Source organism: Penicillium mononematosum (genome assembly GCF_028829835.1).
Source record: "Penicillium mononematosum strain IBT 11891 chromosome Unknown utg000005l:1.0-9366267.0:1.0-9372171.0, whole genome shotgun sequence".
Lineage (NCBI taxonomy): Eukaryota > Fungi > Ascomycota > Eurotiomycetes > Eurotiales > Aspergillaceae > Penicillium > Penicillium mononematosum.
Genome location: NW_026643275.1, coordinates 2,349,617 through 2,372,926, shown reverse-complemented (window position 1 = coordinate 2,372,926; position 23,310 = coordinate 2,349,617). Strand labels below are relative to the sequence as shown.

General features: G+C 49.9%; 11 protein-coding genes across 11 annotated transcripts; 5 read left to right on the top strand and 6 right to left on the bottom strand.

Moving 5' to 3' along the window:
- Positions 1 to 855: 855 nt before the first annotated feature.
- Positions 856 to 2,109, bottom strand: N7519_008969 (uncharacterized protein; the record flags this gene model as incomplete). Its single annotated transcript, XM_057295742.1, has 1 exon — positions 856 to 2,109. The coding sequence occupies one exon, from the start codon at positions 2,107 to 2,109 to the stop codon at positions 856 to 858; it is 1,254 nt and encodes a 417-aa protein (XP_057143624.1).
- Positions 2,110 to 2,498: 389 nt separating this feature from the next.
- On the top strand, positions 2,499 to 3,539 carry N7519_008968 (ATP-dependent Clp protease proteolytic subunit; the record flags this gene model as incomplete). Its single annotated transcript, XM_057295741.1, has 5 exons — positions 2,499 to 2,666; positions 2,732 to 2,750; positions 2,836 to 2,861; positions 2,921 to 3,062; positions 3,118 to 3,539. 5 exons carry the CDS (start codon positions 2,499 to 2,501, stop codon positions 3,537 to 3,539), a joined length of 777 nt encoding a protein of 258 aa, XP_057143623.1.
- A 426-nt stretch (positions 3,540 to 3,965) lies between these two features.
- N7519_008967 (DSC4 family protein) lies at positions 3,966 to 5,080 on the bottom strand (the record flags this gene model as incomplete). Its single annotated transcript, XM_057295740.1, has 2 exons — positions 3,966 to 4,776; positions 4,860 to 5,080. 2 exons carry the CDS (start codon positions 5,078 to 5,080, stop codon positions 3,966 to 3,968), a joined length of 1,032 nt encoding a protein of 343 aa, XP_057143622.1.
- A 316-nt stretch (positions 5,081 to 5,396) lies between these two features.
- N7519_008966 (M18 family aminopeptidase) lies at positions 5,397 to 7,126 on the bottom strand (the record flags this gene model as incomplete). The annotated part of the gene is made up of 6 exons (XM_057295739.1): positions 5,397 to 6,403; positions 6,451 to 6,543; positions 6,595 to 6,730; positions 6,799 to 6,900; positions 6,953 to 7,014; positions 7,069 to 7,126. The coding sequence occupies 6 exons, from the start codon at positions 7,124 to 7,126 to the stop codon at positions 5,397 to 5,399; spliced, it is 1,458 nt and encodes a 485-aa protein (XP_057143621.1).
- Positions 7,127 to 8,213: 1,087 nt separating this feature from the next.
- Positions 8,214 to 10,217, top strand: N7519_008965 (WD40 repeat domain-containing protein; the record flags this gene model as incomplete). Its single annotated transcript, XM_057295738.1, has 5 exons — positions 8,214 to 8,527; positions 8,617 to 8,744; positions 8,806 to 8,919; positions 8,990 to 9,393; positions 9,453 to 10,217. 5 exons carry the CDS (start codon positions 8,214 to 8,216, stop codon positions 10,215 to 10,217), a joined length of 1,725 nt encoding a protein of 574 aa, XP_057143620.1.
- Positions 10,218 to 11,085: 868 nt separating this feature from the next.
- pdx1 (uncharacterized protein) lies at positions 11,086 to 12,095 on the bottom strand (the record flags this gene model as incomplete). The annotated part of the gene is made up of 3 exons (XM_057295737.1): positions 11,086 to 11,511; positions 11,597 to 11,877; positions 12,017 to 12,095. 3 exons carry the CDS (start codon positions 12,093 to 12,095, stop codon positions 11,086 to 11,088), a joined length of 786 nt encoding a protein of 261 aa, XP_057143619.1.
- Positions 12,096 to 12,561: 466 nt separating this feature from the next.
- Positions 12,562 to 13,218, top strand: N7519_008963 (uncharacterized protein; the record flags this gene model as incomplete). Its single annotated transcript, XM_057295736.1, has 1 exon — positions 12,562 to 13,218. One exon carries the CDS (start codon positions 12,562 to 12,564, stop codon positions 13,216 to 13,218), a length of 657 nt encoding a protein of 218 aa, XP_057143618.1.
- Positions 13,219 to 13,246: 28 nt separating this feature from the next.
- On the top strand, positions 13,247 to 13,420 carry N7519_008962 (uncharacterized protein; the record flags this gene model as incomplete). The annotated part of the gene is made up of 1 exon (XM_057295735.1): positions 13,247 to 13,420. The coding sequence occupies one exon, from the start codon at positions 13,247 to 13,249 to the stop codon at positions 13,418 to 13,420; it is 174 nt and encodes a 57-aa protein (XP_057143617.1).
- A 394-nt stretch (positions 13,421 to 13,814) lies between these two features.
- N7519_008961 (cohesin subunit SMC1) lies at positions 13,815 to 17,859 on the top strand (the record flags this gene model as incomplete). Its single annotated transcript, XM_057295734.1, has 6 exons — positions 13,815 to 13,845; positions 13,897 to 13,990; positions 14,043 to 16,998; positions 17,051 to 17,358; positions 17,410 to 17,776; positions 17,842 to 17,859. 6 exons carry the CDS (start codon positions 13,815 to 13,817, stop codon positions 17,857 to 17,859), a joined length of 3,774 nt encoding a protein of 1,257 aa, XP_057143616.1.
- Positions 17,860 to 18,641: 782 nt separating this feature from the next.
- On the bottom strand, positions 18,642 to 19,688 carry N7519_008960 (uncharacterized protein; the record flags this gene model as incomplete). Its single annotated transcript, XM_057295733.1, has 1 exon — positions 18,642 to 19,688. The coding sequence occupies one exon, from the start codon at positions 19,686 to 19,688 to the stop codon at positions 18,642 to 18,644; it is 1,047 nt and encodes a 348-aa protein (XP_057143615.1).
- Positions 19,689 to 21,843: 2,155 nt separating this feature from the next.
- On the bottom strand, positions 21,844 to 22,728 carry N7519_008959 (lipase family protein; the record flags this gene model as incomplete). Its single annotated transcript, XM_057295732.1, has 2 exons — positions 21,844 to 22,180; positions 22,271 to 22,728. The coding sequence occupies 2 exons, from the start codon at positions 22,726 to 22,728 to the stop codon at positions 21,844 to 21,846; spliced, it is 795 nt and encodes a 264-aa protein (XP_057143614.1).
- Between the last annotated feature and the right edge of the window lie 582 nt (positions 22,729 to 23,310).

The following is a 23,310-nucleotide window of genomic DNA, read 5'->3' as shown; positions in this document are numbered from 1 at the left end:
ACCTGTTTCCGGATGAGGCGTTCTCGACGCCGTGCAAAACGGGCGAAGGACTACGTTACCGGAGAGACTGAGCGCACCTAGCACAGCAGAGTTCACATAGGAGCTCAAGATCTGTGACAAGCCATGGACCGCCAAGACATACTCTTGATACTCTCGATTGGAAGAGGATCAAGCGCCCGGACTCCCTGTTTACCGTCCACCGTGGACGGTATCGAGGAAGTGCGCGGCCAAGCCCGGAAGCGGGCCATTATTGAGCAACATGTATGATCCGAGAGTCCTAGGAGAACATTATCACTAGCGATTTGATTAACAATATAATTGAACTAAGTAAATGACGGAGACGAATTCCCTACAATGTCCACTTGACAAGTAAGCAAGCTCCCCTTCCACTGCACTGCCATTCTATACTGCCTTACAGACTTAAAGAATACGTTTGCTGGTATCGCAGGATGCAGGAGAGATCTACTTGACGTTGGCCGAATATACACAGGCATACATTGAGTATCTCTAAGCAACAGAGAGCGGGGACCAGGAGCCCACTTCGTTTCTTAAAATACGAGAAAACGGGCCCTAGTGTATTAATAAGGCCCGGGATATAAGCCATTTTACTAGAAGTCAGAGACCAGATTATCTAGGAGCGTAGAAGAGCCTATATACTATAAGAAGTAAGGTAGATTCTATCTCGCTATGTTCTTCCAAAGCCACGCAAGTGACTGATTCACCTCGATTTGTGCTCCACCTCAGCGTGATCTATAACTGTGACCTGACAGGTCGATATACTTCTCATGACATCAGGGTCGAACGAATGGGTCCGTCCACGGGTGGATTGCTTTATTATATGATTATGCGGCGACTTCATTGCCGTGTCAGATCAACACCATGAAGAAGTCGTTTGATTTTCCAGAGAGATATCATCGCATCAATACCAAGCTTATCCTCTGGTCTGAAGAACAGTGCAGTGTGTTGGAACTGAGCGTGGGATTCACGGAGTCTGTTGATATCAGATTCAGAAAAGAGCACTGGCAGATCAAACACAGGCACCTTCGATCCAGTTTGCGGGAGAAGCACCGAGTCCAAAGAGACACTCGATGAAGACGCAGAACCAGCAGCCGCAGAATTCTTCGCGCCAAGAAGCAGGACTCCGCCACATTCCATCCGATCGAATGACTCCAGACTTCCTAGAGCCTCCTTTAGCGCATCATCCGAGTACTCGGGTAGATCCAGAGCCCTCCAGACACCGTTGGAGGTGCCAACGCGCTTGTACTTCTCCAGTACTGCACCCAGCTTCTTGACAACGAAACCCCTCATACTCCGCAAGGTAAGTTCCGGCATATCCTCCGACCAGATGATCTTTTTCTCTTCGTGCGCTGTCACAGGGCCCTGGGGATGCTTCCAACGGAACGGCAACAACCGCATAATCGATGACTTTTTCCCGCCCTTCTTTGATACGGATAGTGGCACTGAAATAGATCGAAGAAGTGGAAGAAGCTCAGCAATGCGAAGCACGAGCTGGCGTCCAGTCTGTTTATTTGGGGATGTTGGAATTGGTGATTCGTCCAAGGGATCCTCTTCTTGGCCTTGTATCCCCGTCGCTAAACTTTCATGTTGGCTTGGAATCGTTGGCTTTGATGTTGAGCCGAGGTTCTTGGTCTTATCGCTTTGCAGCGAGTCTTGCAGCAGACCGACAGGCATCATATAGAGCTTGTCTGAATCTGGTTGCCTAACAAGGCCCCAAGTCCCCAGTAGGGCTGACGGCAGTCGAGCACCAGTTACAGAGCACATGCGTGGCGGCGAAGCCAGCATTAGGGCCCACGGGTTCTTGAGCAGGTCGGCTTCCTCCTGTTTCGTGGGGCGTCTCTTGCGATTCTTTTCAGCCCCAGGGCGAGAACGCGTGAGGAGAGGAGACTGTGGAAGTCGCTGCGAAGGAGGTACGGTGTCCGGACTCGAATTGCCTTTGTTTGTCTCCAACATGGCTTCATTGGGCTGGTCTGTTTGTCGCGAGGTCGAGATACCCCGACTGACAGCCTGGGCATGTGAAGTCGCTAGCAATTGTCGGAACGCATTCAGGCGCCATTTTGCGTACGGGATGCGCGTGCCCACGCACTCCATTGCTTGGACGGTTGGGGGAATAGAGCTGATGGTGAGTTGAGTTCAGTTCAGGGCGGAAAAGATGATCTTGGAGCAGTTGCAGGAGCCAATCGGAGCCCCTTATTTGCGGAGCAGTTGTTGATAGAACAGTAATTGCCGAATAGCGGTACAGGGGATGAGAAGACCTAATTGAGTCCTCAGGTAATATGTATACCAAAGTTTTCTCCCAGAAGCGTCCTACTCCCCAAAGAGAGTTGGTCCTGGAAGATCTTCACTGGCATTGCCGCCGCGTTCACCTGAGCTCCTTATCTTAGCGCCGTTCTTATCGTATCAGACCGTTCACCGTCCATCTCCCGACTCTGCAGGTCCAACTCCATACAACTACAAATCGCTTTTGCATAATTTTGAAGATGCTTTCAAGAGCTCCTATACGCCAGTTAGGGCGGTCTATCCAAAATTCCCCTGTTGCCGTCGCCCGGCCCTCCGCCAGAGTCGCACGATGCTTCTCGAGCCAAGGACCCTCGCTTGCGCAGCCCCCGCGGAGTTGGACACCGACGCCATTCGTCACAGAGACAGTGGTATGTCTTATGCCACCTGTGCTCAAGAAAATACTCAATGCGCATATGCTAATTACATCGAACAGGGAGGCAGCTGGCACACTTGTATGTTGCGCAATTGCATCCGTCGACGAAGCCTGAATATGACCCGAAATATGATCAACATGCTAACCGGTACCGCGCACTGCAGATGACATATTCTCTCGATTAATGAAGGTAACAAGAACACAAGATGATACTCTCTCCGCAACCAATCCGTGCTAATCAAACCCCAGGAACGCATCATCTGCCTAAACGGCCAAGTCGACGACACCCTCTCCGCATCGATAGTCGCGCAACTCCTCTTCCTCGAAGCCGATAACCCTTCCAAACCAATCCATCTCTACATCAACTCCCCAGGAGGCTCAGTAACAGCAGGTACGTGACCCCGCTCCAATGGATATCCCGTCCTACCTAACAACCAATCCCACAGGCCTCGCGATCTACGACACAATGACATATATCGCCTCGCCCGTGAGCACGATCTGCGTTGGCCAAGCCGCCTCGATGGGCTCTCTCCTTCTTGCCGGCGGCGAAGCAGGCAAGCGCTACTGTCTCCCGCACTCCTCGATCATGGTGCACCAGCCTTCGGGCGGTTACTTCGGACAGGCGTCCGACATTGCTATCCATGCGAAAGAGATTCTGCGCGTGCGCACTCAGCTCAATGAGATCTACCAACGCCACCTTACTAGCAAGAAGAAGTTGTCCCTCGATGATATTGAGAAGCTTATGGAGCGCGATTACTTTATGGGTGCTACGGAGGCGCTCGAGCTGGGTGTTGTTGATGAGATTCTGGACCGTAGAGTCCAGGGGAAGGAGGGCACTGGGGAAGAGTCTAAGCCTCCTACTGCGTAAACTGCATACCCAATGTGTTCATGGTGCTTTGGTATATACTAGGGGTTCTCGGAGTCTCCTGGTTAGTCCATAGGACTTTATCATCTGCTTTGTAGGATTAGTGTTAATAAAATCTGTCATAATCATCTTCCTTCCCCTAGTTGGGGTGGTTTTCCCAAGTGAGTTTGGTTCTGGATACTGTTTGAATATATATCTCTTAGGTTCTTCTAACACCAAATAAGGCACTTTCTATGAATGTGACGCGACTCCAAGAGACGGAAGCTAAACGCTGGTCCACCCGTGTTTCCGAAATCCATGTGTAAAGGGGTTGCGTTGATTTATATAAACCCAATGAAACAACCTATGAACATGGTAGTAGCTTTTGTTCATGAGAATCTACTAGCACATATATACAGTTTACTACCGGACCTGAAATATAGATTTGTATCATGTTGCATTTGCACGCTCAATGCGACCGTTAGTCCCAACCTGGAGACCAAAGCGCTGTCGGAGGAACGTTGCCGTCTCAGGAGACGGCACAAAGCCCGACGTTGGCCGTGCCGTCGCATTTGAGTGGCGCCACTGATCACGGATAGTACCTAGGAAGCTCATATTGAGAATAATAGCCTCGCCAGCCGCGAATGTATCCATCGGATGCTCGCCCCGCGCAGCACTGCCAGATTCAGCGTCGGCTGGGTCGGCCAATAGCGTCGTGCGCTCTTCTTCAACCTCTTCGTCGATGCCGCTACTGTGAGGTGCATCGGAACTACGACGAGCGGGGGACATTGTTTCATCGTCATCCTCTTGTCGTAGAACGCCACGCTCTTCGGCATCATGGTCTTGTGGCTGGGACTCTTCCGTGTCTGGGGCTGCCTCTGTGCTTGTATTTGTGGCTGGATTTGGATTTGGTGATGTAGGCGATGGCGCGGGGGTTCCATTAGTCTTAACCCGCTCGATAATTAAGCCCAGCATAATAAAATCGATTAGAAAGATCAAAAGGTCGAACAAGAGAAGCCGGTAAACAGAGACGGGAGCCTGCCCGACGAAATCGATGAACAGTCCCCCATGTAGGTAGCCGCGTGTTTCCTCGCCAGCTTCGGGACGAATCAGGAAGGCATGGAAGAGCATGCAGACCAGGTTACTGACGATGATGGCGCCGACAAACGGCTGACTGCGTGTGGGCTCAAACGGAGGCGCTTTTGGCGTGAAGAAGATCAATTCCACGATAGCACGCATTGCAAATAGGATGATTGAGCAGCTAGACCAAGAGACAGATGTTAGGGGCATGTCGTGGTGGAAAGAGGGGTGGGGAGCATCGCCGGCGTTCTGGGTTGAACTTACTCCATGTAATACAGGGCGGAGAGTTGACAATAAATTAATATGTCAAGATCGCGCAGCAATCGATCAATGAAGGCGACTTTGGCGGTCGACTTGACTTTCTTCACTCGCGCATTTTGGCTGCTGAGCGTGTCTGTTGGCCTCGGGGGCTCCGCATCGTCATAGGATAGGCCGGACACGTCAGCGATGTATTCCGCATCCCGATAGGCATCAACGTCTGTCATAGAGGGTCATGAGGGCTTGGACGGTATCTAACAAGCGAATGTATAAGGATTCGAGGTGGAGACTCCCCGTGATTTGGTGAGCTGGGGTAACTATGGATGGGTTGGAGACGGAGATGTGTCGAGGCGGACTTTCCTCGGTCCGGAACACGTGCTTCTCCCAAGGTGTATGCGCTGGACAGTACGTTTCTGTTTAATTTTAAGATGTCCTGGTGTTATATACAATCAATTCAACAATTGAACGCTTGAAAATGGAATACTACGCTGTTTGAATGTAGTTTATTGTTTGTGCTACTTCATATACTTATTGACAGTGAGCTTAATCCACAAGGATCGTCTTCGACAGCTCTGAGTAATGCTTGAAGAAGCCAGTGAACAGACGAATGGCATGGGCAACATCGTGGGTACCACCTGTTTCACGGATACTGTGCATACTGAGCTGGGGATTGCCCAGATCCAGTGTCCGCGCCCCCAGCGCAGCAGATAGCATAGGGCCAATGGTGCTGCCACAGCTCGAGTCATTACGAACCACAAAGAGCTGGAGAGGAACGTGCTCGCCAGTCTCCTTGGCGGTCTTGCGCGCAATCTCCTCCAGGAGAACAATTCCAGGGGAGTTCGTTGCATAGCGAGCGTTGGCGTTGATCTTAATCACCGGGCCCTTGTTCATCTCCGGCTTGTGGTCCGACTCGTACTTCCCCGCATAGTTGGGGTTGATCGAGTGGGCCATATCAGCAGAGACAAGGAAGGAGGTGGACAGAGTCTGCTCATAGGCAGTTGACAGGTCGGTGTTCTTAGAGGAGGAGGACGGGAGGACGGATAGACGGCGAATGATCGAAGGAAGAATGTTCGAGTCGGCACCCTGTGCTGTGCGGCTTCCGATTTCCTCGTGGTCAAACAAGGCAATCAGGCGGATCGCGTCTTCGTTTTCGAGCGCTGATTCGTCGGCCACCGAGTCAATCAGACCAATTGTAGCACAGAAAGTGCTGTTCAGGTTGTCTAGCCGAGGGGAAAAGATGAATTCCTCCAGCATACCGCCGAGGCAGGACTTGTGAGTGTCAAACAGGATCATTTCAAAGTCCAGAATATCGCCAGGATTGACGCCAGCCTCAGCAGCAATAAGCTCAACAAAGTGAGAGTGGTGACGTTCTGTGACAGATTTCAATGGTGATGGCTCCCCACCCTTGTCTGTGTCAGAGGTGTCGGTACCTCCATTGCGGTTGAGCTCTGCAGCAATAAGGCCGGCGATAGGGAACAGCTGTGTTTCCTTGTTGAATGCAAAGTTCTCCTGGCGGTCCAAATGGATAGCCAGTGTTGGAATACGGAGGACTACGATATTAGCCAGGCACGTTTACCGTGTCAACATAAAAACATACTGGGACGGTCAATCTTGACCAGTTTCTGCACGATGGATCCATCGCTTTCACGAGTCATAACCCGGCCAGCGACTCCCAGATCACGATCAAACCCTACATGAAATTAGCGAGGGTAATAGTTTGGGGGTAATCAATGGCACGTACAAGTGTGCCAGATGCCTCCGCCGTAGGTCTCAACACCGACCTGGACAAAGCCTTCCCCGCTCTTCTTGCTAACGGGCTTGACCCTCAACACCGGAGAGTCGGTGTGGGCACCGATCATAGAGATGGAATTGCCCGGCTATATCCAGGATCAATACGCATGATTAGTTGAAGAATCATTTACGCAGTTCTGCAATTGATACTTACCTGCCATTGCTTGCCGATCGCAAAAGCCACAAGGGTAGTAGTATTGCGAGTCAAGTAGTACTTGCCTCCCGGTTGGCAGGTCGACGCCCAAGAGTCTCTCTCCTATTGATGGATGAGCTGCAGTTGTCTTATTCGGTATTCAGTTTGGACGGACCTTGATTTCTTGGAACCCAGCCTTAGCCAGAAGCTGTTTGGCTTCGTGGACGGCATGGAAAGCTAGAGATAAGATATATCAGCGACATTCCGCATCATCGGATGGGGACTACATACGGGTAGGAGCAGAGTTCACAAAGGACAAGAAGTCCAGAGCAGACTGCTTGGCAGCCATTGTAGAATAACGTTGAGAACGACCAATAATATCAGGACAAAGACGCCTGAGGACCATTGCAGGGGTGAACAAAGGAAGGTTTTGGGCTTTTGCCGCCGGAGGTTTTATTAGTTTGGCGGTGACTGCAGATGGCAACGTCACGTAACAAAGCCACCAGTGAAAACTAGAGGGTAGTCTTGGAACAATTGATATTCAGCTTAGATAGACCGGACATTGTAAGTTTAAATCATTACTATTACTACTGCATACACGGATATTGTTGGTTCTTCGGTCGACCCCACTATATAAGTTCTTGGGAACTCAGTACTGTCGTTGCCATGGCCCAAGCTCTGTCGCGTCGCGTCGAAGCAAGCGCGTATACCAAATCAATCTGTGGATTTCGCGTTAGTAAAACAGCCCATACGGAGTATCCCGTACAGGTCCCTCACATCACCCCCCCACTTCAGTGTCCAGTCTGACCAGTTTGGGCGCGTTCCAGTAAACAACAGGACTAACAGTGTGGCATCAGTCTCAATTGTAACAAAGCCATGCTGACACAGAACGTTTCCAAGAATCTCGGCAACCAGCATGAGACTGCTTGTGTGAGAGTAAACCAAAGAGCTAGACCCCACTTTTGAAATACATAGTCAATAGAATATCAATGTGGTCAAAGCCAGAAGAACAACACTGATTTGACCTGGTTGATGGGGCCCGATTGCCTTCGCTAAATCGGGTTAGCTTACCCGACGCGTGACCCAGAGAGTCGCCCTGCGCAACTCCGTCACTCCCTTGAAGACATTCATTCACATGCCCTTCAGACACTTCTTTGTTGATCTGCCTGGTGAAAACAGGGTCTGCTTGTGATTTATCCTGGAACATCTCCCATTTTCAGGCGTCAACGACTAAGGCCATCATCCCGCCTCTGGATCAACAACAACAGACCCTCTGCGAATCGCCCTTCAAATACCCTTGACCCTGCACCCGAATCTCTGAACGTTCGACATCCTCGATTGACAGACACTTTACTTGCATCTTATGCAACACTTTATCCCTGTCGTGATCGGCTGCACTTTGTTTCCGGGGCTCGGACAGACAACCAGGCGTCGCCATGGCGGACAAAGCTCAGAATTCAGAGAAGGCCGGGAATAGGTCGGCAACAAGACCTCAAGTATCGCAAATCTCAAACATCGTATCACCACCCGGATCGAAGACACCGCCAAGCATGCCGTCCAAGCGCACGATGTATTTCCCAGATAATTCAAATTCAAATTCGGACAGCCGCCAACGGCAAGATGGAGCAGATCCAATCGACCCTAGTGCGCTTGCAAAAGCATTGAAGGATTATGAGACTGTTGGGAGCCGGCGGGACAGGACCCCGGCCTCCAGCCCATGTCGCAAGAGACAGCGGGTGTATGGGGACCGGTAAGCCACACTTTTGGTTGTCTTCAATCATAAAGCCTGCGACAGCACGAAGTCATTCATCTGTGACTCAGCTACTGACCATAATCTAGATTCATTCCCAATCGCGACGGCCAAGATCTGCAAGCGACTTACAGTTTGTTGCATGAAGATGGTTGCCCATCTACTCCTTCCAGGACCAAGAAACGCCCTCCTCACTCCGAGCTTCACTTCCAAAAGAGTGTGTTACATACCGGAACTCAGTGACTTAGTTGTGCATATGAATTGACTTATAACCACAGCCGAGGAAGCCAACCGTACATTTTCCCGAGTTTTGCGCAGCGAGCTGTTTGGAAACACGGTGCCACAACCCGACCTGAACTCTGCGCCATCCGACCCATTGCTCGGATTCAACAGTGGAATCAATGATAAGACTCGATCCCATACGCCTCCCGCTCATATCTCTGCCAACCTCCCTCCCGCTAGCATCACCCCCACCACCCCACACAAGAACCTCTTCAACTATGGACCTTCACGGCCCGGATCGGGACATCCAACCCCCCTCTAAAACCCCTCGAAGTGTGCATGGCCCCAACTTGGACGTGCGCTCTGAGCTCTACAGTCTTTCTCCTATTCGGTACGACAGTCAGCGCATTCTTGAAACACCTCGAAAACAGGCTCGGTATGTAAACAAGGTGCCCTACAAGGTCTTGGATGCGCCGGATCTTCAAGATGATTTCTATTTGAACCTGGTGGACTGGGGTAGTAGCAATGTTCTTGGCGTTGGATTGGCCAACTCGGTCTACATGTGGAACTCCCACACCGGTGGAGTTACGAGGTTATGCGAGCTGAAAGATGATACTGTGACCAGCGTGAGCTGGATTCAAAGGGTAAGCGAGGAATCTTGATGTCAACGCTCCATACCTAATACTCACACTATGGACTACAGGGTACACATCTTGCAATTGGCACAGGTAAAGGTCTGGTGCAAATATGGGATGCTGAGCATTGCCGCCGGCTACGAACCATGATTGGACATACCAACAGAGTTGGTGCCTTGGCATGGAACGATCACATCCTCACATCGGGATCTCGAGACCGTCTCATTTATCACCGTGATGTTCGATCTCCCGACCAGTATGTTCGAAAGCTTTCTGGCCACAAACAAGAAGTCTGTGGTTTGAAGTGGAACACCGAAGATGGCCAATTGGCATCGGGCGGCAACGACAACAAACTGATGGTTTGGGATAAGCTTAACGAGACACCTCTCTACCGTTTCTCCGACCACAATGCTGCAGTCAAGGCCATTGCATGGTCTCCTCATCAACACCATCTCCTCGCTTCTGGGGGCGGTACCGCTGACCGCACGATCAAGTTTTGGAACACACAAACTGGCTCAATGATCAAAGAGGTCGACACTGGCAGCCAGGTCTGCAACCTCTCGTGGTCCAAAAACTCAGACGAGATCATCAGCACGCACGGTTACAGCCAAAACCAAATTGTCATTTGGAAATACCCTCGTATGGAACAAATTGTCTCATTGACCGGCCACACTTTCCGCGTTCTTTACCTCGCCATGAGCCCTGACGGACAGACTGTCGTAACAGGGGCAGGCGATGAAACTCTCAGATTCTGGAAAATATTTGATAGACGAGCTACAAGAGACGCTCGTCGGGAAGGCAGCAGACTGGCCGAATGGGGCACTATCCGGTAGTCCGGTCAATCCACTCTACTTTCTAATTCGTCTCTTCATCTGCATTCGACATGGCGTTTTTCGTTCACTTCGATTTGGTCACTAGGGGAAATCATTGCATGGCCTGAGGGGATCTTACTTTTCGTCCTTTTATGCGTCGGCATCTATTGCGTCTTTCTTTCCATCGGTGGTTCAAAGCATTTGCAGGTGGAGGTCCGGCGCTGGTTCATTCGGAATGGGCATTTTCCTTGTTTTTCTTTCTTTTTTCTTTACTTTATTGTTTCTTCTTGCTTTGTTTGATCTCTGCCATTGGTTCGTCCCTACCCTGGCTTTGATCTAGGCTGGCCATACCGCCTTGGAGTCGAGCGAACATTTCTGCATTCACGTTTCTTCAAGGCTTTGAGCGGCGGCGCTTGGTGTTGTTTCCTGGTTGCCGGCATACGGCGTTTCGTGGCGGGTGTTCTCATTGCAATCTCTCTTTTGCGAGGTTGATTTTGATGATGACATGACCCTTTTTGTTTCGGGCACGAGTTTGTGCCTATGTTCCCATTTCAGATGATTTAGCTATGCCAACCGGCCTTCATGAGATCTAAACCATGCCGGAAATGAAATGAAATCGAAATTGACACACCACTATATCTTCCTTAAAGGTGCAAGTGCTTATTCAACTTGCCCAAGACCAACCATGGGTGTTTTTAGTATCTACGGATTGCGATCTAAATTTTTTTTCCCTCGAGTGTAGTAACCCAATCAAGGAGATATCTGATTAACTATGCTATACTGTATACATTCATGAATGAGCTTCGCCTGCCCAGTTTTTGGCTCAGATTACCAGGAACAAAGAAAAGAAAAAGCGCGAAGAAGGGAGATTCGAAACACCAAGGGAAATCTAAAGCACCAAGCGCGCCGGCTCTACCGAGAGAAGAGTCTTGATCCGCTCCAGGAATGCCTTAGCGCGGACCTCCTCACCAGCAGGGACAGTCAAGCTGAAAACATTGGAAGCAACACCAGCCGAGCTCTCAACCTCAGCCGCAGGCGCAGACTTCTTAGACGACTTCGCACTAAGGAAATCGATCAAGTCCTCGGTGACAGGCTTAGAGCGGACAGTCTTGGGAGCCTCGAAAGCGTTCAGCTCGGGAACGTAATCACCGCGAGATGTGTTGATGGGCTTGGCGCCGAGAACCTCATCGAAGAGCTCATCGGCGGAGGGCTTGGAGCTAGCCAAGCGGGGCAGATCGTCATTGGCAAGGTCTGTAGCCACGGCAAGGAAGCGGGACAGCGGGACCGTCACACCCAGGTTATCCTGGAGCTTCTTCTGGGCGGAGAGCACGGCAGCCAAGGAAATGGAGATGGCGACGGAAGCCATGGGCACGGGCTTGGGGGGCAATCTTCTCTTTAACCGCAGCTGGCGCAGCTGGGGCCGGAGCCGGGGCGATCTTGATGTTGCTCAGATCGAGGTGGGCGAGCTTGGCCAGAGTGGCGGCCTGGGTTGACGGGTAGTCCGCGGGGATCTGACCGATGTATGCAAGGACGTCGCCCTTCAAGAGACGACCCTTGGGGCCCGAGGCTGGGATCTTGGAGACGTCGGACTTGGGGATGCCCTTCTCACGGAGGAGCTGGGCGACGGAGGGGTAGAGCGGATAGGCGGGGTTCTGGGTTGCGGAAGAGGTGGATTGCAGGCCTAGAAGGGATTACAGCTTCAGCGCATGTTCAATAATGCTTGTTATATCGCAAGTAACTTCCGCCGTAGAATTGAGCTCAGAGGAGCGGCTTTCCGTTGCGGAGATATTGTTCGCCATGATCATGAAAGGGAAACTTACGTCTGCCGACACCAAACACCTTCTGTTGACGCCGAGCAAACATGGCCGGAACCTGGCCGACTGTGATCTTGGCTGCCATTGCTATGTAATTCTGGAGTTTTGGAAATTGGGAGTGCTGCGGTGCCGATTGGGATCTTCGGCCGGTGTCGCAACTCGCCGCGGACGCTGGATTCGAAAGGAACGAGCAGGATAAACGAAGAGCCCACCACCAGGTCGAAGCGCACAAATCTCCGAGGTCAATTTGTTTGATGTCGTGTGTTTGGAAAGGGTAATCTAAAGCAACCGTTGGAGGTGTTGAGGGCGTTGGGAGCTTTCACCGGCGGCCGGGACGGGAACATTTTTCTGCCGCGCGCTGTTTTGGCCATTATCGGCGATTTCCGATGAGAACGACGGTCAATTGATTCTCGTCCTGGTAAGTTACCGAGCGAACCTATCTAGTCGTTCATTCTTTGTCAATTTCCCTCCAGATTCATGGGAGTCAATTGACTACGTGTCATGGCCATGATCACTTTACTAACTCGAGCATCCATAGGCTCGGTGCAACCATGTCCGTCAGACCACCCACCTTCTCAATATTCTGGCGCCAATGCCTACAAAGCCCAATGCGACATGGCTTTCGGATGAACTCGAAGTCATGCTTGCGCTACTTCAATTCTAGTGCGCCACAATACAAGGCCAAGGGTGTGGCCAGAACCGTCGATTCCGCGTGGCAGGCCACAAGTCCTTATGGGAACAAGAACCCCCGCGCCCTTGCGAAGCTACAAGCGAAAGTATTACAAGTCGGACAAGTGCTTTTGTTCCAGGCACCTTCTCATCGCCCATATATCTTAACTGCATATGGTCTGTCCGCGTTTTGCTTCGCCTATTCCATCTACAACTCAAACGCGGTACTCCGGGATCCTCTGGTTCCCCTTCCAATGTGGCAGAAATCTCTATTTGGTGGTATCTGTATCATGATGAGCGTTGGAGGCACCTTGTTCATCTCCCGCACTGGCTCCCTAGTCAGAAATATCAGAGCGATCAACTCTAATGGCCGTATGCGCGTCCTCTTCACAGTCCGAAGCATGGTCCCTTTCAAGAAGCCTTACCAGGTCGAAGTGGCACCGGGTGATCTCTCGTTCAAGCGCAGAATCTCGGTCTCTCCGGAAACCATGAAGCGTTACGAGGAAAGCACCAAACTCGGCCGTGGATTGGAACAATGAGCCAAGCTTCTTCAGAACACTGAGATCCATGCCTCGCCGTGTTTTCCAGAGCATGCGGCAGCTTTTCACGAATGAGGACTTCATCATTGTGCAGTTGGCCGGTCACAAGGCCCATTTCCGACTGGACTCCAATGGATACATCTCGGATGATCTCCTTCACTTTGGGCGCATGGTGAATGTGAAGATGCCGTTCAGAGATTGATTGGTGATCATTATCCAAGCATCACCAAGGTCTTTTCGTGGTGTGTCGCATCTAGTTAAGTTTTGTACATCATTTTGGCTTTGTCTCTTAAACAGCGACACAGCACTTGTAATACTAGTCAAGAGAAAAGCGCAATTTCAAGTGGGAATCACAATAGATTATATTATAAGAGTCCTCGTGCTTGGCAGAAGAAATAGTATGTAATGTTCTACGGGTCTTCACAATGCTCCTCTAAATTGGGGAACCACGTGATGGCCCCGGCGCGTCTTGGGGTGGACGCGGTTCAACCGTTATCGCGCCCCTCCCACGCCTTGCCCACAACTCAATCTCTAGTTTTATAACAGGGTACTTGAATTTCTCGGCGCGTTGCTCCCTCAGGGAAGCCGCTGGCAAGATGGGGAAACTCATTCGTTTGGAGCTTTTCAGTATGTGCGACCGGAAGATACACCGCAGGCTGTCGCTAACTTTGTTACTAGACTTCAAGTCCTACAAGGGACATCATGTCCTCCTATTCGGAGATGCCTATTTCACGTCGATTATTGGCCCGAACGGGTCTGGCAAGTCAAACTCGTGAGTGACATCCTGGTCTTAGCCCAAAGGGCCTTAGGCTAATGCGCATTAGGATGGATGCCATATCTTTCGTTCTAGGAATCAAGACTTCTCACCTACGATCAACCAATCTCCGTGACCTGGTGTACCGAGGCCGTGTTTTGCGAACATCCAAAGTTGACGGAGAGTCTGCTGCTGATGGGCAGGATCGCGAGCAACAGGAGGAACCCGAGAGCATGGATGTCGAGCAAGATGCCGGTGGAAACGACCCGAACTCCGCTTGGGTGATGGCGGTCTACGAGGATGATGCAGGCGAGGAGCAGCAATGGCGCCGATCTATCACTAGCCAGGGTGTTAGCGAATACCGCATCAACAACCGAATCGTATCCGCCCACCAATACAACGAGGCCTTGGAGGAGGAGAACATCCTGATCAAAGCGCGAAATTTCCTAGTGTTCCAGGGTGACGTGGAGGCGATCGCATCCCAGTCGCCCAAAGACCTTACCCGCTTAATCGAGCAGATCTCTGGCAGTCTGGAGCACAAGGCCAACTATGAAAAGTTCAAGGCAGAAGCGGAGGAGGCTGCAGAACAGCAAACCGTCCAGCTCAACCGCCGACGAGGCATCAATTCCGAGGTCAAGCAATACCAGGAACAGAAGCGAGAGGCTGAGAACTACGCGAAGAAGGCCGAAGAACGCGACCAGGCCATTATCACTCATATCTTGTGGAAGCTATTCCACTTCCAGCGCCTGATCGATGACTCTAGTGCTGATATCCAGAAATACCAAGATGAGCTTAAGGAGTACCGCCGTGGCGTCGAGAAATACGAGAAGAACGTCGAAGACTCCAAGAAGGACCATGCTCGAGTTGGCAGAGATGTCGGCAAGGCCGAGAAAAACATCACGAAAAAGGAGAGGGAAATTGAAGAACTCAACAACTCGCTTGTACCCGTGGACGAGAAGATTGACATCACCCAGAAGAAGGTTGAGAGATACTCTTCGAAGATTACCGAGATCGAAAAGGAGCGCACATTACAAACCAACAATGGCAAGCAACTAGAAAAGGACCTCAAGCTTGTCGAGAAAGCTCAGGCTCAATGGGAAGTCGAGTGGCAGAAGGCGATGAGCAAGAAGGGTGGCCAGTTGAGCGAAGCTGATCAGCAGGAGTACCGCAAGCTCAGAGAAGAAGTCAACCGACGTTCATCGGCGGATTCCTTAAACCTTGACAATCTGCGCCGGCAGAGAAAGACAGAAGCTGAAGCGGTCAACAGCTTGAAGGGCAAGTTCGAGAACACTGAATGGCAACTGAAATCTGTTGAATCCGATGCCCAGAAAATGAACGAACGCAAGTCGTCCCTCAATGATGCCATCAAGTCTACCTCCAAAGACATCGACCGTAAGAAGAAGGAGCTAAACGCATTGACTTCGGAGCGTTTGAAGGTCTCGCAAATGCGGACCGAGCTGGAGGAAAAGCTCCAGGTCGTGTTAAGGAAGCTTCTTGAGGCCGATGACGGTAAGAAGCAGACCGAACGCGAACTCCGGGCCAAGGAGTTGATCTCAGCCTTGAAGCGCATCTTCCCCGGTGTCAAAGGTCGCGTCAGTGATCTTTGCCGGCCGAAGCAGAAGAAATACTCCGATGCAGTTAGCACCGTACTGGGTCGACATTTCGACGCCATTGTTGTGGACAATGAGAAGACCGCAAAGGAGTGCATCCAGCACCTACGCGACCAACGAGCAGGTCAGGCCACGTTCATCCCTCTGGAAACCATCCAAGTCAAGGCGTTCAACTCGAACCTGAAGGGCATGCATCGGGGCATGCGCCCTGCGATTGAGACTGTTGACTATGACGACTCCGTTGCGCGAGCAATCAGCTATGCGTGCGGCAACTCTATTGTTTGTGACGATCTGGCGACAGCGAAGTATCTTTGCTACGAACGAAATGTGGATGCGAAGGCTGTCACCCTTGATGGAACTGTCATCCACAAGGGTGGTCTCATGACTGGTGGACGTGGTCCTCAACAGAACTCCAAGCGTTGGGAAGATTCCGAGGTCGAGAACCTGTATAAATTAAAGGAGAAGCTCATGAACGATCTCGCCACCCTCCCCAAGAGTCACCGCCGAGGCTCTGAAGAAGAGACACTGCAGGGCGAGCTCGTCGGTCTCGAGCAGCGCCTCACTTACTCTCGTGATGAGTTGAAGGCCCTCGAGAGGAACCTTGAGAGCAAACGTAGCGAGCTTGACTTCGTCAAGCGCCAGATGGAAGAATTGCGACCCAAATACACCGAGCGTAAGGAAAACCTTGATGAGCTAGACGAGACAATCGAAACGTCACAAGCTTCGGTCAGCAACGTCGAGGACGAGGTCTACCGCAAGTTCTGCAAGCGCTTAGGGTATGATGACATCCGAGAATATGAGGCCCAGCAGGGCTCTATGCAGGAAGAGGCCGCGCAAAAGAAGCTCGAGTTCACGACTCAAAAGAGCCGAATCGAGAACCAGCTCAGCTTCGAGAAACAGCGTATCCAAGCAACCGATGACCGAATCAACGGTCTTAAGGCCCAATACGAGCGCGACCAGAGCCTGATTGAAGAGCTGCAAAGTCAGCAAGAAGAAATCCGCAACCAGCTCGATGAATACGAAGCGGAACTTGAGCTCCTCCGAGAGGCTCTCGAGAAGCAGAAGGAAATCTATGGCCAGTCAGCAGAAAACTTGGCAGAGCAGCGTCGTGAACTACAGAAGCGTAGCAAGCATGTTGAAGCAGCGTTAAAGAATGTCAATGCACTTGAGGCAGAGATCCAGAGGAACTCTTCCAGTCGTTATGCTCTTCTACGCCGCTGCAAGCTTGAAGACATTGATGTTCCTTTGACCGAGTCTTCCAATTCCCTTGACAAGCTTCCAATCGATGATCTTGTGCAAGCAGCAGACCCGGACGCCATGGAGGTGGATGAAGGTGATGGTTTGGACGAGACTGCTCCGGTGCACGATTACGGTATTGAGGTCGACTTCGATTCTCTGGGAGAGACACTGAAAGAGGTTAGTGTTTGCTCTCATCGCTTTTATGTCTCGCATGCTAATTCAATTACAGGAGGCCGATGACAAGCTCGAGGATGAACTTCTCGAGAAGGTTCGTGTTCTCAACAGTGACCTCGACAAGATGGCACCGAATGCTCGCGCCATGGAGCGCCTGGAGAGTGTTGAGAACAAACTTCGCAGCACCGAAAAGGACTTCGAGGATGCCCGGAAATCTGCACGAAAGGCCAAGGAAGAGTTTGAGTCCGTCATGAAGAAGCGATCGGACCTCTTCAATAAGGCATTCACCCACATTTCTGAGCAGATCGGCCCGATTTACCGTGAACTCACGCGCAGCGCCAATTACCCCCTGGGTGGTCAAGCGTAGGTTTCTTTTTTACATCCGACTCTGAACGATCACTAACATTTCAAAAGCTACCTCGATATTGAGGACTCGGACGAGCCCTACTTGGACGGCATCAAATACCACGCCATGCCTCCTCTCAAGCGTTTCCGTGACATGGAGCATCTTTCAGGTGGCGAGAAGACCATGGCCGCACTCGCTTTGCTGTTCGCTATCCACTCATACCAGCCATCTCCATTCTTCGTGCTGGACGAGGTTGACGCAGCCCTGGACAACACCAACGTCGCCCGCATTGCCAACTATATCCATGACCACGCCGCGCCTGGCATGCAGTTCATCGTGATTAGTTTGAAGACCGGACTGTTCCAGAACAGTGAGGCTCTGGTCGGTATTTACAGAGACCAAGTCGAGAACAGCAGCAAATCTTTGACGCTTGATGTGAGTTTTGAAGATGTGTTTCGTATACGCCGATATGGAAATATGCTGACGATGATCGTTCACAGCTTCGGAAGTACACGTAAATCCTCCAAGCGGGGTTTATGCGGATTGTGTGACGACCCTTTGCTTTTGCTTTGCTTCCTATTTCTTCATCTTTGTAGATTATTGAGTCTTGCTTTGTTTTCTTCTTCTACCGGAGTCGATTATAGGAGTAGGAAGCCCAGTGTCTATCCCGGGCGATTATTCCTATCGGCAAGGCCGTTAATTGATACCAGTTTCTGTGCTGTGTTTTTTTAAGTTCCGACCCTTCTCATACCTCGTAGCTGCGGGTAACCCTAAAATCTCCGGTTCCGAACGACTCACATGCCGAGTGTTCAGACTTTGGACAGTACTTGGAGAATCGAAAGTAGATATGAATAGATTCAATTCAGTTCATCTCACTAGATGTTTTTTAAGGATGTGAAAACCCCCCTAGAGAATGCACCACTTCATGGCAAAAGACAAGAGATACCAAGGCCTGGCGAAAAAGATAGCAAAGGAACGTCCACCTGTAAACCCCCGAACCAACCGACTTCAAGTTCTTTTTTGATGCATCTTTCGTGATAAAAGACTCAAGAACCTGACTTCCATCATGCAGAAGCTTGGCGCTTGTTGAAAGCACCGGTGTGGGACGAGACATAACGATGTGTCACATGAAGAATAAACGAGAAAAGCAGAAGAAGTACCGAACACCGTGAACCGTGAACCGAAAGCTGAGAGCTGAGCACCGAAGAAACCGTCATCCATGGGAGACTTGCGACCTTGTTGGAGGTACCACCATAGCGTGAGGTGGGTAGTTGTCGAAGCCCGAAAAGTCAGATACCAACTACTCTGTGGCTGTCTGTCCCAGACCCTCAACACCAGTCGCAGGCTTTGGCTTGGGAGTGGGCTTCATTCCAGAAACGCCCTTGGCTAGAAGAGAAGCCTTGTTTTGAGTACCACTCTTGACTCCAGCAGCAGGCTTAACCTGAGAAGAAACGTTGGTTGGAGTGCCACTCTTAAGCCCAGCAGCAGCCTTGGCTAGGAGAGCAGCCTTGGCTTGAGGAGTAATCGCAGCCTGAGGAGTGGTCTTGGCCGGGGTTCCATTGACCTCAGGAGTACGCTTGGTCTGAGAAGTAGTGGTATCGACCTGGGTTGCTGCCTTGGTCTGAGCAGCGGCCTCAGGCTCACTGACAGGCTCGGATTGGGTAGGAGTCTTTTCCTCGCTGGCCTCAGTGGGAGGATCCTCAGAGGATGACTCGACACACGCGCCAGAGGCAGGGGTGTTCTCGAGAGTGGGGGGAAGGGAAAACTTCGACTCGTCTGTGTCGTCGGTGGTAGAGTCATTCGGAGTCATGCTGCCATGTTCGTACTCATCAAGTGGCTGGGGGACCTGATTAGGGATGCCGGTGAGAATGTTGTTGACTGCGTCGGCATTTTTGCGAATGTGGACGGTTTGCTTCGTCTTGTCTTTGACCTTGAAGTCGCAAGGAACGAGACGGTGCTCGGCATCCTGGTCGCGGTGGTACTCGTAAAGGCGAACTTTCAGGCCGCGGATGAGGATGGCCCAGCATCGTTCATTTGGAAGTGGAGCACTGAGCAAGCGGGGAACGGATTGATCCCAGTCGTCCTGGATTGGAGCGGATTTGTCGTGAATAACCTTCACAATGGTGTGCAGGCTTCTGTCTTCGCCAGCAACCCTCACGATGAAGCAGTTTGACTGGTTGTTCTCCTCATCCTCTTGCCATTTGAGGACCCAGCCATCGTTCGAATCGAAGGCGTAAGTAAGGATACCGCTCACCATGATCTTGACATTCTCGGCGGTTGGCTTATCCTCGTAGGCGTTGATAAACTCGGCAATAGCGGGAAGCGAGAGATAGTTGGTCGTTTCCATGATGACGATGTCAGAGGAAAGAGTTGATGGTGAGAATGAATTGATCTGTGAAATTGTGGAAGAGAAAGGAAGTGACGGTGGGGGAAGTGAGGAAGTGACAGGAAAGAAGTACTGAGGTGGGAAGGCTTGAGGTCCTGGGGTAATGAGATCAGCAAACCTCATGTAATATGACCATGTGAGCAAATTCAAGCAAACATTTGTACTGGTAGGCTTCTTCCTACCTCATATAGGAGCTTCATGGAAAAAGCCGAATTGTTAAGGCAAACATCTGTTGTTACTTGCCATCTCTATGCATCTATAGACCTGGTCTCTATATGTACTATAAGTAATGCGAAAGTGCGAGTTAAGTGAACAATCTCATAAATATTGTACTTATTACGAGACTTTTATCTATTACCTTGTATAGGAGCTTAATGGCAAAGCTAAATTACTAGTCCTGGAGGGCAAATATGTGCCATTACTTGGTATTGTAGGCATTTATAGATCTAGTTCTTTATATATACCATCGTAAGTAACGCGAAAGTGCGAGTTAAGTGATTAATCTAGTATATATTGTACTTATTATGAGACTCTTACCTAATACCTTGTATAGGAGCTTAATGGCAAAACCCGAACTACCAGGGCAAACTTGTGTCGTTACTCGTTGTTGGCATCTATGCATTCATGGATACATGTATATACTCCAGGCATCTGTAAATCTAGGTCTCTGCATGTACCATCTTTACATGAAATATCTCGAGTAACGCCAAAGTCCGAGTTAAGTGCGATCTAAGTGAAAAAGCTGGCATATACATCTGCATCTACTCTAGATATGTTGCGTTATAGCCTAAACAGTATCTCTAAAGATCTATGACTCCTTCCTACTATATTACATAGGAGCCTAATAGAAAAAGCTAAATTATTAGGGCAAACATGTGCTGTTACTTGGTATCCTATAGATATCTATGGATCTTAATAGAAAAAGCCAATTTTTTAGGGTAAATATATATCGTTAGTCGTCATTAGCATCTAATACCATCGGCATCCATAAATCTAGATTTCTATATGTACCATATTTACTTGAAATGCCTTAAGTAACGCCAAAGTGCGAGTCAAGTGCGAGTTAAGTGAAGAAGCAGACATATACATCTCTATCTACTCTAGATATGTTACTCCATAGCCTAAACATCTGTGTCTGTAAATCTGCAATGTCGGGGCACGGGAATATCGAAAAAGGCAAAGCATGAACCACAGAAATAAGCTATAAGTATAGTCTTTGTTCCAGAGTTCCTAAAATAGTCATCACTAGGGTTCTTTTACCTGTAAGCCGCACATACTGACCAGAAGGTGCGAGCAAAATGAAAGAAGATAGTCTCTAAAGTGGTAAAATTATGAGCATGGTGAAGAGAATACAGGAATATGCACATATATAGACACAATGATATCTGGGCCGCTTTTATGAGCCCAGGGTTTAAGTAGACGTGGACTTGGGCAGGGCTTAATGAGTGAGTGCACTAACAATAAATCTAAGTGAATGTGAACCACTGTCTCCTGTTTTCCAAAGTGTACATATGTACTCATTGTACGGCAGTGTATAGCCGCCAGTGCGCCATATCGTATGTTTCTACATTAAACTTTGACTGTGATACCGCCAATTTACTATTACCTACAAATTCTAGTGGTTAATTCCTATGATATCAACTTCTATAGGGTCAATTTCTATAATATCTCAATTTCTATAACAAGAATAGCGGGCGGCTTATACAGCCGTAGTCTTTATAGTGGTCCTTTTTAGTAGACTTCTTAGGTAGGCTATTTAATATCTAGTCATATAGATATTTTCTCCCCTTAATTTATTACGTAGATAGTAGAAAAGAGCCAGAAAATGCTTAATTTATAAAGTGAGCTTTTCTATATATGACCTTAGATATCTCAAATTTCTATAGTGTCAATTCCTACGCCATCAATTTTTATCAATTTTTATTTCTATAGTCAATAGAATGCACGAATACTAGTTTTATGAAATGTTCTGCTAGAAAAATACGACATGGCGCACTGGCGGCTATACACTGCCATACTCATTGACTCATTCTCTCGCCAGACCATAACAAGCAGAATCGACTCCCACTACCAGCTGCAAGCTCCGCTGGCCATCCCAAAATAAGTTACATGAGCATCATTCACCCCCCTGTCCTCCCTGAGCCTCACAGCACTGGATCTCATTTCCAGTGCATATACTCGTGCTACCAGGGCCATGGGGATCGACGCTCCAGTATTCAACGCCAGAATGAACATATCCCTGTTCAGCCGGCGGCAGGTTTGGGATCCCATCGTTGCCATGGGTGACGCGGAAGAACCGAGTTGTTTCAGGGCTCGTCGCTTCGAAATTCTCATTCATATACGATGCGTATGCCAGGTTGCCAGTCCGCGGTTCGCCGAATGTGTACAATGTGACATGCTCGTATGTGGCGGACAGCTGGCTGGCAGTTATTGCTGCCATCGAGGCACCAAGACTGGATCATGTATGTCAGTCAAGTCGAGAAAGGACATGGATGAAAAGAGGGTATGGTTGTGAAAATGTAGATCAGGAGAAAGTATCATACCTGTGACCCGTGACCGTCAATGCATACTCCGGATACTGGCCGGCCTGCTGCTGAACAAGTGACTCGACCTGATCTTGGACAGAGGTCCATCCAAGATAGTATCCGCCATGCACGGCACAACCGATGCATTTCGGCAAGGTGTCAAATGGAGCGAGAGTGTAGTTGGTATCGAGCTGCAAGTTCGTGTCACCGGCAGTGCCGCGAAAGACAACGATGATTTCCCGACGACTATCGTCGCGGAGAACCCATCCATTGATATCGGTTTGGGCGTTGTATATCTTCTCCACCGTAGTGATACTCGCCGGAATCTTGCACAAGTCTGCATAAGCAGCTTGGGAGATGGTGGCCATCTTAACCAGACGGTTGTAGATGTTGTCAGAGACGCCCTGCGTAACGGCGGCTAGAGCATGTCCTACAGCCACAGAAAGGGCGAGAGCGCGTGGTGCGGAGATTTTCATGTCGACAAATTCGTGCCTGAAAATATTCGATGGACGATGGTTCAACGAAGGGAGGTTGAATCCAGTGCTTGGGTGTGTCTCTTAAGAAGACATCTCTTCTCCTGGGTAATATGCTGGAAACCCACCTTCAGGATAAAGGTGATATATTGAAGATGATCGTACCCCGTTAAGGTCATGAAACCTCATCAAATTCTGCCGTCCATGGATGCCTCTCCCGTGAGAATAACCCCTGTCATGAACAATTGCCTGATCCCGCGGTCCATGAGGCAGGAAAGAGCCCCTGTGCATGAGGCCAGACTCGGTCGATTGAAAGATCTCGTAAGCATCGCATAAGGTGAGACAATCGGGAGAATCCCTATTTTAGTTCAGGAGCTCTTTTTCTAAAATGTGACCATTCTATGATTGGTCTAGCTTGAGACACTTTACAACTATGGGGCAAGGACCCTGAATATCACTCTGAATATCACGGCAAGGTTGAGATAGAGGACCTTACACTTCGGCAGATGTCGATATTCAAACTACCGTACTATTTGCCAAATGGGGAAATTCCCCCGAGTGTAGCAGCCTAATCGAGTGGCGTTA